This window comes from Mirounga angustirostris, unplaced genomic scaffold (genome assembly GCF_029215605.1).
Source record: "Mirounga angustirostris isolate CCGP_5_RB_7025 unplaced genomic scaffold, mMirAng1.0.hap1 SCAF_9, whole genome shotgun sequence".
Classification (NCBI taxonomy): Eukaryota; Metazoa; Chordata; class Mammalia; order Carnivora; family Phocidae; genus Mirounga; species Mirounga angustirostris.
In genome coordinates, this window is record NW_026991717.1 from 134,905,235 (window position 1) to 134,918,921 (window position 13,687).

The window sequence follows — 13,687 nt, forward strand, 5'->3', positions numbered from 1 at the left end:
TATCATCCTCCAGACTTTTTCCTGTGTATAAATGCAGATAAACATATACACATAGGTGTTTTTTCCATTATGTCTGGAACGGCACAACGAAGACTGTTGTCACCTGATTTTTTCTCCAGTTATTACAATGAGAGTATCTTTCTTGTATCATTTTTAATGGCTAATTATATATGAAACCTAATTTAATAAATCTGAGATTGTTTCTAAACTTTCAATATTCATACAACCCTACGCAGGAGAGGTGTGCAATTTCTGAGGCTCAGGGACATTAATGATTGCATCTGCAGTTAAAAGGCATAGAGATGCCGGCTCGGAGATGGTTACAGTGATAGAATATCAGATAATCCAGAATGTACTTGTTAATTAAAACACTTATTACTAATGACGATGTCTGCCATATGAAACGAGTCCAGTGGTCTTTGGGGTTAATGTTAGAGTAGGAAGGCTGGGAAACAAGCATTTCAGGGAATGGGTCACATTCATAATTTTTAAACAAACGACATGATTCTGAATCTTGAAAATGCTCAAGTGAAACTTAGTGAAAATTTTTTAAAAGTAACAACTCAATGCAACTGCAAAAATGAAACAAAGAACCACACTTTTAGGCTAAGATGAAAATACACAGCAAAATTTTTGCTTTGGTTTGCGATTCTTATAGGGGACAAATATTAACATAATTTTTTTAAAGATTTTATTTATTTATTTGACAGAGACACAGCGAGAGAGGGAACACAAGCAGGGGGAGTGGGAGAGGGAGGAGCAGGCTTCCCACCGAGCAGGGAGCCCGACGTGGGGCTCGATCCCAAGACCCCGGGATCATGACCTGAGCTGAAGGCAGACGTTTAACGACTGAGCCACCCAGGTGCCCCATTAGCAAATATTTTTAAAACAAGTTCTTCCACCCAGTATGGCTTTAATTAGAAGTCCGACTCAGGGGTGTCGTAGTGCACGAACCCCACCAGGATGCCACAGACGGAGCCAGACACAGCATGCTGACAGGACTGGTTCTGACCGCTCGCAGGCCATGGCCTACCTCCTGACAAATCCTTGCTGTCACCATCCTCACACCATGTGGAGCGAGCACCCTCTCATTCGCCTATTTTATCGTGCAAATCCTCTTTTGTCTTAGCCCCAAACATTAGGAAAGCAAAAATCTTACCACTATAAGTGAATGAAACAAGAAATATCTCTTTAAAAGAAATAGACTCATTCTGGACAGAAATCTGACAAATGAGTCCATACTCCTTTTGAGAAGAAAAACAAAAGCAATGTCCTAAGTGGGAAAGTGCACACAGTGCACGTGGGAAGGAGGGGCTGGCTGATCTGAGAGAAGCTGTCATGGGAGGAAGTGAGCGGAGATCCCAAGTGGGCCAAATTACACGGTCTGGGAAGGCAAGCAAAGGAATGTCGATTTGATGTGGCTGGAAATAAAAAGTCAGAAAGGCCAGATTTGTATTTGGTTCTAACCAATACTAACTGCTTTTGGGTAGCACTGTCTTCGTTTTGTGGAACCTGGTCTTCCAGGAACACTGGTCTCCTCTTCATCATGTAAATCAAGCTCCTCTTCATATTTAACAGTCTCTTTCCCAACTGGCATCAAATGGTCATCCAGTTCACCTAAGAAATGTAAAGACAATTAACACAAACAATCCGGATGTTGCCTCTCTAATCACTAGAGTATCCAGAGCAGCAGTATGTTAGAAAGCAAGTGGAAGGGTAATGAAACTAAAGCATCTGTACTTTTCGTATCACAAGCTGATCAGAAGTGATGCGTCAGGCGGTCTACTTTGGTGTTCATATACTCAGTGAGCAGGGCCACAAATTCTGTTCTAAGATGCAAACATCACATCTACACAAGGCACAGCACAGGGAACGGAGTGCAGGGTACCGGGCCAACACTGTAAGCCGACAGAGGGCGGCTGCACATGAGCAGAGCATCATGTACAGACTCGTGCAATCTCTCCGTGGGACACCCGAAGCCAATGTACAATGTGTATCAACTCTACTCCAATAAAAAAAGTTTCTTCAGTAACAGTGAAACAGAAAAACAGCACATAGCCACTGTTTTACAAAGTCTATGGAAAATAAAGACTCCCCCCCCTCTTTTTTTAATGGACGAATCTGTAAACTAATTTGAGAGACTGACCCATTGAAACACAAGTGTCCATGATTCAGCAGTGACAAGAAGACCTCTCTGTAATGACAAGGGGTCAGTGAGGGGAGTAAATACAGCGCAGCTGCTTGCAGTGAGCTGGTCCGTGTCACAGGACCCTCAGGTGACATCAGATCTCCATCCAGTCTTCACTGCCGTAAGTGAGAGCAGCAAGTTCAACGCCACAAAATCCTCAGACACCCAGCAAGTCCCTGATACACTTCTGTTTGACAGTGTTTCAACTTGATTCTTATTTGTGTGTGCTTTTCAAACACTCTTACCAATTTTGTGCAGTTTTTCACAGCAAATGAGAGCTACAACTCTTTCGGCCAATCGGATACAGCTCATTGGTGGACCCTGAAAGCAACAAAAAACATTTCCACTGTACAGGCACGTGGCTATCCTTAACACATAAAACTTCTATGAAAGCAGTATCTTTAAAGCCGAACTTTATGAAAGCAAAGTGGTTTATTTTGAAAAATGCCAGCAAGTTTGTCAAAAGCCTCATCTCCACAGCTGAAATAGCCATTTTTAAAAGTCCTGCCCAGTAAAACCTAGATAAGTTATAACGAAGATTTGACAATTTTAATGTATACAAATTTCAGTAAGATTTTAATGTAGCTTATTTTCACTAATCTACAAATAAGGAAAAAACAAAGATACATCAAAACGTGGCTGTAACATACAAGTTAACAGCACTGACAAATTTTCATGTGCAAGAGAAATTAGTCATCTCGGAATATCTGGAAATCAGTACTGGGACCAAGGACGGCAGTTACGCAAAGGCAGATTTTCGAGTGAACAACAAAACAGCTAGAGAAGCCCAAATATATTTAATAAATTCTGTCCCTATAAGTGTCTAAGCCACAGCTGAATGTTGGTATTAGTAAGATCCTAGAGGGAACTTCAGGTTGTCTACTCATACAGTCTACTGAAGGTCTGAACATGTAGGTGACCACAAAAGAGATTTGTAAACCTATGCTTAAGAACAGATTTAAAGCTAAATTTTCCTATAACTTGCGCTGGCGTAGAGAAGCTGAAAAACAATCCATTAATGACATACTTTAAAAGCACAATCATTTCTTTTTCTAAACTTACAACAATGGAGGCTCGGAGAGGTGAGTTAATTGGCAGATAAAGAGTTGAATAAAATGTACCATCAGGCAACTCTCGGGTTCTACATTTAGGAGCTAGATGAGTAAACGGATCGCTTGGTAATCTAGCACAGTATCTGTGAAGAAAAAGAAATTCTGATGCTAAATCTACACCTGAGAAATTGAGGAAAAAATCTGTATTGATATTCACAGCCTCAAGTTTAATTTTTCATGTCCCTCTCCCCTCTACTGGATTGGTATTTGTATGTGAAGTTTGAGCTTCACCACTTCGAACTTTCAATAAGATGGAACAGTGTTGGTCCAACAGAATCTTCTGCAATGATGTTCTGTGTCTACACTGTCCAGTGGGGCAGCCACTGAGCACCTGAAATGTGGTGAGGCAGCTAGGAAACTAATTTTTAAATTTTATTTAATTTTAATTAAAATTAAAACTTGAATTTAAACAGATAACGTATGTCCAATGCGATTGTAGAATGCAGAAAATACTGTTCAGAATCCATTAAGAGAACATGCCACCAGTGTTTGTTCCTTAATATCGTACATGCACCCACAAACTCTCAGGGCCTGTGCAAGGGAGGCATCAGAAGAGGCTGGAAGGACAGCCCAGTATTGACACAACGGAAGGCGTCAGAACAAGAAGACCACCCCTGCTGCCCACCACACCCCCACAGCAGCAGCAGGAGAGTGTTAGAGGGCAGGAAGCTAGCTTCAGGGGCACTGAGACTGAGCGAGGAGGGCGCTGGGACAGGAAGGTAATCGGTAGAGGCAGAACGCACCCAAGGAAGGCACTGGCATGAGCGGATACCCTGTAAGGTCACGACCTGTGCAGTAAGGGCACCCAAACACAGTGGCAGCCCTGCAGAGTGGGAGACTGGCTACATTCAGGGAGACTGGACGTAAACGTAACGATTCTGAGGACAATGGAGTCCTATCTCTCACTACTGAAGAAGCCAGAAATAAAGATGGAAGAGAGGAAAGCTAGAATGAACCCTGTGGTGTGACAGTAAAAGGAGGAAACAACACAGAGACACAGAAATAAATACATGTCTACATGAATACGCACACACACACATAAATGTAGCTTCTAGTTCTGTCTAAGGAGTCCGGCAGCGGCAATACTCCAGGGACAATGAGCACACCCAGTGCTTAGCACCCAGATTTTGGTTTCTAAACACCAGGCATTTGCCACTAAAAGAAACCAGAACCTTTTGGAGAAATAGCCAATATCTAGGCAGAGGCAGGGAAAATAGAAGTTGAGGCTAGAAATCTTAGTATGCCATAAAATAGGGAAGTGATCAAAGAATAATGGTGACATAAAAAGACTGGCTTGAAGGGGCTCCCACTGGCCAAATCTGAGATAATTTTAACATCAAAATGAATAATAAATGACAGTAACCAGACTATAACCCATTGAATAAAACAGAACTCCATCAGTTCATATGAGATAAAAAAAAATAATAAAGGGAATAAGTAAGTGGAGAAAAGAGAAAGCTCTTTGTTCCAGTAGAATGCCAACAAATAGAAAGAATAATGGAATCAGAAGACCACCATTTTGGAGACACCACAGCAATAATCAATTCAGGCAAGAAATACCAATGGATACTTAAACCAATGGGTGACACTGGGAAGAGGAGTAAATTTTACACTGTCTCAAACTGTTTCCCCATGAAATATGCACTCGTTATAAATGGAGAAAAGGCAACTTTACAGCAGAGAAAGCTGGCAGACCTTTCGTAAGTGATCAGAGCCACCACCACAAGGAAGAGCACCAATCAACATCGAGTGCACCCAGAAGGACAGGATGAGAAGAACACAGCATCATTTCTGTGATGTGCAGGCCCCAATGCATAACCCGGGGCTAATTATCAGAAAATATCAGATAAAACCAAACTGTGAGACAGACTACAAAATGATTGGCCTATAATCTTCAAAAGTTGCAAGGTCATTCAGGTCAGAGAACGACAAGAATGATTCCAGGTTGAAGGAGACTAGAGAGATGAGAAAAACTCACACAACCCTTGATCCTGGCTTGGATCCTTTCACTACAAAGAAACATTCTCGTGAAAGCTGAATGGGTCTCTCTGGGTGAGGGGTAAATGGGAGTTCTCTGCAGTATTCCTGCAACATTTTAAAGTTTGAAATTGTTTCAAAATAAAAAGTTAAAAAAAAAAAATCTTATGTGAGTTGCTCCTCTACTTTGCCTCTGCACGGAAATTTATCCTGACACATCATCTAGGTATGTATCTGCTTTTCTTAGTTATTAGAAATGTTATTACCAATTCAGGACAAAGTAAATTAGGACATAATTAAAAATGCGAGTTAATTTATCATAATCTTATATCATAGCTAATGAAAAATTCAACATCCCTCAACATTCATGGCACAAAACAACAGATTTCAGAATAAAAAAAAAAATTAGTGAGCACTATAAAATTAAATAAAATCTAATCAAAATAAGCATGCCTTAAGTCAGCCTTGCCAACAAAAACTAAACATTTATTACTGCACAATACTGATTTTGCCTTCTGATCAAAAAGACGAATGAATGGAAAAAAGCAACTTCTCTTCTTTCTCTCATCAAAATAGTATAAGCCATAAACAGAAAGACTGGTGAATACTTGCAAAAGGTAAACACTACAATACTCACAGGTTTAAACTTAAATCTTGCAATACTCCTACGGTTTCCATGCAAGTGATTTCATAGCATACCTATTGATGTGTCCAATGGCCGTGTTGATTGTGACTCGTGGACCACCATCATCGGGCCTCAACACATATGGTGGGAACACATCGTCATCATCCACAACAGGTTCAATGTCAGTCTCACCAGTGTCAACTGACTTGGAACACTTGTTTCTCAAGATCTGAACATTGTAGGAACAGATTTTATGATGAGAGTATTTTCTTTGCATATGTCAGGAGTCTGCCCCTGTACCTACAGAAAAAGCTCTCCTGACACAAAACAGCTCTCCTAAACACACTTCAATATTCCAAGTCACCTGATGCACAAACTCCCTCCCAAAGCAGTGCCCCCAGCTCCAATCATGTGGAGACACTAGCTATACGCACACAGGTTTGCACGGTACCATACCCGCACACACACACACACGCACACACACACAGGGGCTATATCATCACCCTCCCATCGCTCCACAACTCTGTCACTCAACTATGACTACACTGTCCACATTAACACGACACTTTCCAGGGTTCTCCCCCCATAACACATATGACCATTTTCATTGCAAGCTTTCAAACACTTTGCAAAATACTGCAGCTCTATAATTACTTGACTTTCTTATAATGTACATACTGCACACCCCTGCTGAGACTATTTAGATAAAGCTGTTTTTATCTATTTCTCTGCACATAAAAAGTAACTTAGAGATAGCATATTGATTTTTGGATCTTACCTTTTCAATAGCTTTGTAGGTTTTAAGGTCTTCTTCAAAACTTTTTATTTTGTCTGTATCTGCTAACATTATATAATTAGAGATCGGTGCCCTTGCTCTTCCCTTAGATTGAACATAGGATCGATACTCTGTGGGCAAATCAAATCGAACCACCAAGTTGCATTTTGGTATATCAACACCTTCTTCCACAATACTTGTTGCAATGAGGAGATTGGTCTCATGTGCTCGAAATTTCCTAAGGACCTGAAAAAAGTCCACCACGAAAAGCAATTCTAAGAAATTTCCAAAGGAACAGCGGAGTAACCAATAAGTGATGACTGTCATTTTTTTTTTTAAGATTTATTTTTCAGAGAGAGAGCGAGCACAAGCAGGGAGAGCTACAGGCAGAGGGAGAAGCAGGCCCCCTGCTGAGCAGGGAGCCCGATGCGGGGCTCGATCCCAGGACCCTGGGATCATGACCTGAGGCAAAGGCAGATGCTTAACCGGCTGAGCCACACAGGCGTCCCACAACTGTCATTTCCGACACACACTCTGGGTACACTAAAGCTTTTGGTCCAGGCTAAAGATGACGACAACACCACACAAAACTCAAGATGCATGAACACATGGACAAAGAGACTCTGACTTAATGACAATTCTCAACTGAATAGGACTTGAAAAATCAAAGTGACTTTCTACCATACAGAAGTATGTACAAATCACAGAAAGCCTTCGGATTGAAGAGGCTGGCTTCTTCAATGGCCACAAAAGAATCTAACCAACAAAGTGACCGAATGAATCCACTTCTGGAATCCTGTTGATACTCTGACTCCCCGTGGTAGTGTCTTATGTCTGGGAGACTGTGCCAACAGCCCTCCAAAGACGTCAAAACTCACTAAAATCCCTAAAATGCTTGTAACTCAAAAATTATAAGTAAGGCATTACTTATTTTCTGGCATCCTGGGACATTTTCAACTTAAGGACTCAGAACTACTGATTAAAAAATAAAGTGAAAATTTTTTTCATATTAAATTTAAAATAACATCATTTCTCAATCCAGGATAAGTAAAGTAAGTTGGCTTTTAAACAGATCTATCACACCGGCTGGCTATTGGACTCCCCAAACTTGGAATATTATCAAAAAGCTATGACACAGAAAATGAACTTCAGTGTGAATTATTCTACCTTTAAGTTAAATAACAAACTTCAAATAAAAAGTTTTTGTTTGCCAGCCAGAACACTATATTAGGTTTCACATATTTACAATGCTGTCTCCTATATTAAAATCTTAAAATGCATGAAAAAAATTAAGCCAGAACCTTTAACGTATTCAACCAAGGCAGGACTTTAAATGGAAAACAAAACACTTTCTAGGAAAAAAATTCATTTTGTTGCTCAGTCACATGGAGTCAACAGGAGTTATGGTTACACATGCTTTGGTTTTCTATGAAATGCCATCAGTCCAATAAAGGAAAATGAAATGGTTGATGGCAATTAAGTGAAAATTGATTTACCAGACAGCTATTCTAATTCTGAACATATGAATCACTATACAGCTACTTCACAGGAGACAGCGAGTCTATCTATGAGCAAATATTCTATAAACACCAAGCAACTATGAAGAAAGGGAGTTCCTATGAGCAGAGTTTATATATATTCTGAAAACTGTTATTGTACAATTATTTCAACTTGTTACCTCTTCCTGTTTTCTGAATTCTGCTTCCATCTGTTTGTTACGAGGCTGATTCTTTCCAATGCCATGTCCAGTTATAAAATTGCTGCTGATGTAAGCCAGCTCTGGATCTTGTTTGCCAGCTTCCTTTATCAATCTAAGAAAATTATATACATTTGGAAGTTAAGCATTGCTGAGGGAAAAAAATTTAAACTTTTGTTTGTAAGGTCTCCCTGACAATGGAAATACACGTGTGTTTTGCCAACATACCTAACAAAATGGTCTCGGTGATTTTTTTTCAACCAGCTTCAACAGAAATCACTGCCACTCTTCCCTGTGTAGATCTGTGGACCAAACCCTTACAATACCAGATACAGGGCTGATTTATACTGACGAACAAAATGGTCACGGTACTTCAAACTTTCTAATTTGGTCGTGATGATTTATAGAAACGTGGCCTGGTAGGGGACAGAACTAGGCAGAGAGAAACATGGAATCCTCATATACCTTGGCTTCAGGCCAGGACCTATAATGAAAAAGCCACACACCTCTGAAAGCTCAATGCACTTCTCCACACGCACACACAACTTGTGGCGGCCATCACCGCCCTTGTCTCCATGGCCAAGTTTATACAGAGTGCCAACACCCGGGGCCAAAGGGCGATTCTACAGTAAGGGAAACCTCATTCTCCTGCTACATGGACAAAGAGCCCCCGCTGTGTGTGGAAACGAGCATGGTTATTTCTTTTAGTCTTACCCTGATACCCTTTTTATCACTGGAAGCGGAGCTCCAGGGCAAGAAATGCCTATCTACTGGGGAGTGCCTCCATTCCCAACACTTTCCTGCCCCCAGGCCGCCGACCACCACTCTCGCTCTGTACCACAGGGCAGTGCCAGAGTCCCCATCCCATCCTGTCATGAAAGAGGGAGGCTTCCCGGCTCGTCCCTCTTCCTGCCTGTTCCTCTGTATTAATCCAGAATGCGAGTAACCTAAAGCTGGCCTTCTAGCTAAGAAACGGCAAAGAGCTACAGGATGGGATCACATTACACGGGGACAGAAGGTTAACAGTTAGTGCTGCCATTACAGCTATTTTGGAAATATCCACATTCAAAAACTCAGCACACAGGATAAATGGTTCCACACCTGACATAAGTGATTCCAGATGGTTCTTCTGAAGTCATACACACAGTATAAATTCCTAATAGAAAATTGCATTTTTAAGTCAAACCACTCTTTTTGTCTTGTTTTTTTTAAATACATGAAACGGACTAATATCAAAGAGCTGGAAGAAACCTTGAGTGGCCATCTAGAATATCTTCCTGCCTCCAAATCAGCCAAACACTTGCATGTCTAGGTTAGTTTAAGAGTCTGTTCTAAATTCAAATACTTAAAATGTTCAGAATCAGGAACTTCCTTAATATGTTCCAAGCTCTGTTTAGTTATTATAATAAACTTATGATGTCAGTAGCAGAAAGCAATGTTACCTGCAAACAAATCGCATGCCCCAAAGTCTAAATTATGAAATCAATTATCTTAGAAATATGTACTTAACAAATGTTAGTTTATGTAAATAAGCATCAATGTGAATGTAACAGAGGCTTAAAAAAATGCGTTTCATGGCAGGCATTAGGCAAATTAATTAATTTAATTAGGCAAAGAATGTATTTTACTTTGCCAAAATGATCAGTCTAGCAGATTTCAATTAACTAAGAAGCAGAAGCACTAAGAGTAAATGCATTTCTCCTTAATGAAACTCGCATCAATACTGCAGAGAACAGAAGAGACAATATGTACATTAACAAACCAAATCTCTTGTAAGCAGTAATTAAATGCTATATACCCATGCTGATGATGTTCAGAGAGGAAAATGTCTCTTTCCGATAAATTAAGGGATGTCTGACCACATTCCTCAGACAAAACTATAGGCTTCCAGAGAAACAACAAAGTCTACAGTGGTCAGGGAGCTTACAAGTGAGTAACACAAACTGCTTATAGATTTCACGGTGCCATGAACTGATAAGACAAAGTCTTACTTGTTTCTTTTGATTTTTACACTGAGTTTATATGGGCGGCTCCACAAGCAAGCGATTCAACAAACCCAGCTGATCTCTTGTGCACAGGGCTTCTGAAACTATCAGCAGCTAAGAACCAGTTATTTTTTTTTCTAATTTCAAATCCATCAGAGACCAGCATTTTTGTAAAATTCCGTGAAAATTGACGAAGAAAATGAAACTTAAAAGCATTCAAATTCAAGAGCCAACTGTATTATATTCAGGAGACATAACTTGCTGTCAAAACTAAGAGCTTCTATATGTTCACCCTCCATCTCTGAACCTAACTCGCTCAGCTGGTGACAGCGTACAGATCACATGGTGTGTGTACAACACGCTGCCCCCCGCCCCAATTACACGGGAAACAGCATGGCCAGAAATGGCAAATATGGATGCTGAACTGGTAGATGTATCCTAGGGAACTGGGATTTGACTACAAGCGCTAATTTATGCAGACAACCGTAAAGGGAAAAAAATTCAAAGAAACAAACACATCATTTGAAATGTCTGCCAAGTACTAAAGCACGTTATCAACAACAGCTTTTAATAGTATCCTTACTCCTTATATTTCCTTATCAATGTGAGAAAATCCAATGTAATTCCTCTGGGATCTTACCAAAAAAACTATGACTGATAGGTCCAGTACACGGATCCTATATGCCCCAAATGTGTGCATAAAGCCCGTAAGAAAATAGCACCTACTGTATCAGGTGATAAAACAGCCATTTTTATATATGTTGTAAAGAGACAGAGAGACTATTACTATTTTACAAATGAAGATCCTGAGAGAGAAAAATTTCTCTTTATTTAAAGCTTTAAAAGTTAAAAAAAACTTTCACAAAATATACATCTAGAAAAGTGGGTAGAAATGAAAGGAACCAGGGCTCTGTAGAGAAATGGCTGATTCTACAGCTGGAGTAGCAAAAATACAAGAGCCTGGAGCATCTTGTAGGGCTAGAAAGTCAGGAAGTGCTAAAAAAAAAAAAAAAAAAAAATCCAGGATGAGGGCCTGTCCAAGGGACACAGGCACTAAACTCAAAGAGCACCCCCGCCCTCCCCGTGGCCCAGAGTGGAACATTTTGAACAACAAAATAAACCACCTACTATCAGATTATAACCCAAAGTGCAACATAAACAAACATGAGCCCACAGTGACAAAAGAACGTAAGTCAATAAATATTAATAAATAGGATCAAAGAGGTAAGTTGTCCTTACAGAAGAATTCCAATAATAAACATAAATACGCTCCTCTCCAGGAATGGAGTTCAAGCCCTCCTTTCCAGGATGAGCTCAACTTGGTGACCTGCTTCCAGAGAAGAAAGTGAGGAATAAAACAATTAACAACAGTCAGAGTGGAGAAGCCTGGCAACACTATCATAACCACGTGATGAAGTTTCCCATCACCAGTGATGGCTCATGTCCATACGGTGAGTCTCCCTGATACAATGTGATGAGAAGGGCACTTCATCTCTGCAGTGTTCTTACAAATCCTAAAACCCTATTTTAATCCTGAGAAAAACATCAGACAAATTCAAATTGAGAGCCATTCTACAAAATACTTGACCAGTACTCCCCAAGACTGTCAAGGTCATCAAAACCAAGGAAAAACAAAATACAAAAGACCAGAGGAGAGTAGGGACATGCAACAACCAGATGCAATATGGTACCCTGGATTAAGAAGACAACATTAATGGGGAAACTGGTGAATGAAAATAAAGTCTGAAGTTTGGTTAACAGTAACGCACTAAAGCTGGTCTCCAGGTTGTGACAAAGGTACACAGTAACGTGTGATGTTAACAACAGGTGGGGGAAACCCAGTGAGGGGGACAGGGGAGCTCTGTACGCTCTTTGCAACTTTTCTGTAAACAAAGTTAGGAGGGAAATAGAGGGGGAGGGGTAGACGGAGGCCGTGAACCCAGGCTTGTCGCATGCCAGTGTCACACAAGACTAGTCAATCACACAGTGAAAAGAGCACCAGACGTGGGAGACCGGAAGCCCATTTTTGCCTCTTGGTATCTGTGTGATTTGGGGAGGGTCACAAACTGAGTCTTGGCTTCCTCATCTGAAATATAGTAAAAACATCTACCTTCCTCCCTCATGGAGTGTTGTAAAACTTAAAAACACATCTAAAAGTAAGTTATAAACCATAAAGCCCTATATACATAAGGCAAAAAGGAAAACTATAAACATAAGACTGTACACGTAGCTACATCGTCTACGAAGTAGCTATGATTTATTTTTTTAATTAGGAGAGGACAAAACTGCCCATGTATCACAATAACAGACTCCCATGAAACTGTTCACTGAGGGTTTTTCCTCCTATTCAATTGATGGAAGGAACGAATCTAGATTTCAGGAAGTTTTTCTAAGCTTATTAAAAAGCTTACTGGAACAAGACCTCTATTGTATATTTAATTAGCTGCCCATAAAGTCAACCCTCAAACCGCTCTTGATTCATCATCCAACACTAAATTCCAGCCCCATTTTATGAAAGTTGATCACAATTAATCTGATCCTCAAAGTCAATAGGAAGTAACTGATTGATTTTTGATAAACCTTTTCAGGCTAATATTCCTGCCATGAAAACTGGCACATCTCTACACTTAAGAATGCATGTAGAGAAGAGAGAAAAGAAGAAAATATGCCACTTCTTCTTTCTAAGCGCCATAAAATGTATTTAATTCTTAAACCATCCTGTACGGGGGGCAGGGAGCATGTCTATAACAAGGCTTGGAACTGTACTGATATTAAACTTCTCTGACCCCTGAAATGCCTTTTCCCCCATTCTAAGAAATAATCCTGATGGTCAGGCTCTCCCTGGTCTGTCTCCTAGCCGTCTTCCACATGGATTTTTAGCGTTCTCTGACACCCAGGAGCATTATGACTGCAGAAGGAACTGGAAACTAGGAGGCAGGATATCAGGATTCTAGAATTGTCTCTGCCACTGCCTGGCAATTTAACTCAGAGCAAATCACTTTTCCTCCTGAGGCCCTTTCCCTTTTTTTTTTTTTTATAAAAATAAGTGGACTGGATTAGATAGTCAATGAGTCCCTTTCCAACCTTAAACTTCTGATTCCAATGTAATTCACTACCTAAAGTTATTTTGCTTTGTATTCATCATAGAGATCAGGCCCAATGACTATGAAAATTACCAGACTAAAAACTGCCAGATGACTACCCCAGAGTCCAATTTCTCATTACTCCAGTCAGTTTTCAAAGCCCCAAACAGTCAGAAGCAGTTTAGGAAAAGAAAAAAAAAAAAATCCCAAATTACCACAGGAACCAAAGCTGAATTTCTCCTCAGA

At 40.2% G+C, this 13,687-nt stretch overlaps 1 protein-coding gene across 1 annotated transcript in view; it reads right to left on the reverse strand.

Annotated features, from left to right (window-relative positions):
* The window catches only part of DICER1 (dicer 1, ribonuclease III), a 72,231-nt gene that overhangs the window by 22,917 nt on the left and 35,627 nt on the right, over positions 1 to 13,687 (reverse strand). Inside the window, 6 exon segments of the mRNA XM_045901465.3 lie at positions 1,478 to 1,617; positions 2,434 to 2,509; positions 3,251 to 3,383; positions 5,977 to 6,131; positions 6,681 to 6,923; positions 8,356 to 8,488. Of these exon segments, the coding sequence (XP_045757421.2) occupies positions 1,478 to 1,617; positions 2,434 to 2,509; positions 3,251 to 3,383; positions 5,977 to 6,131; positions 6,681 to 6,923; positions 8,356 to 8,488 (880 nt within the window).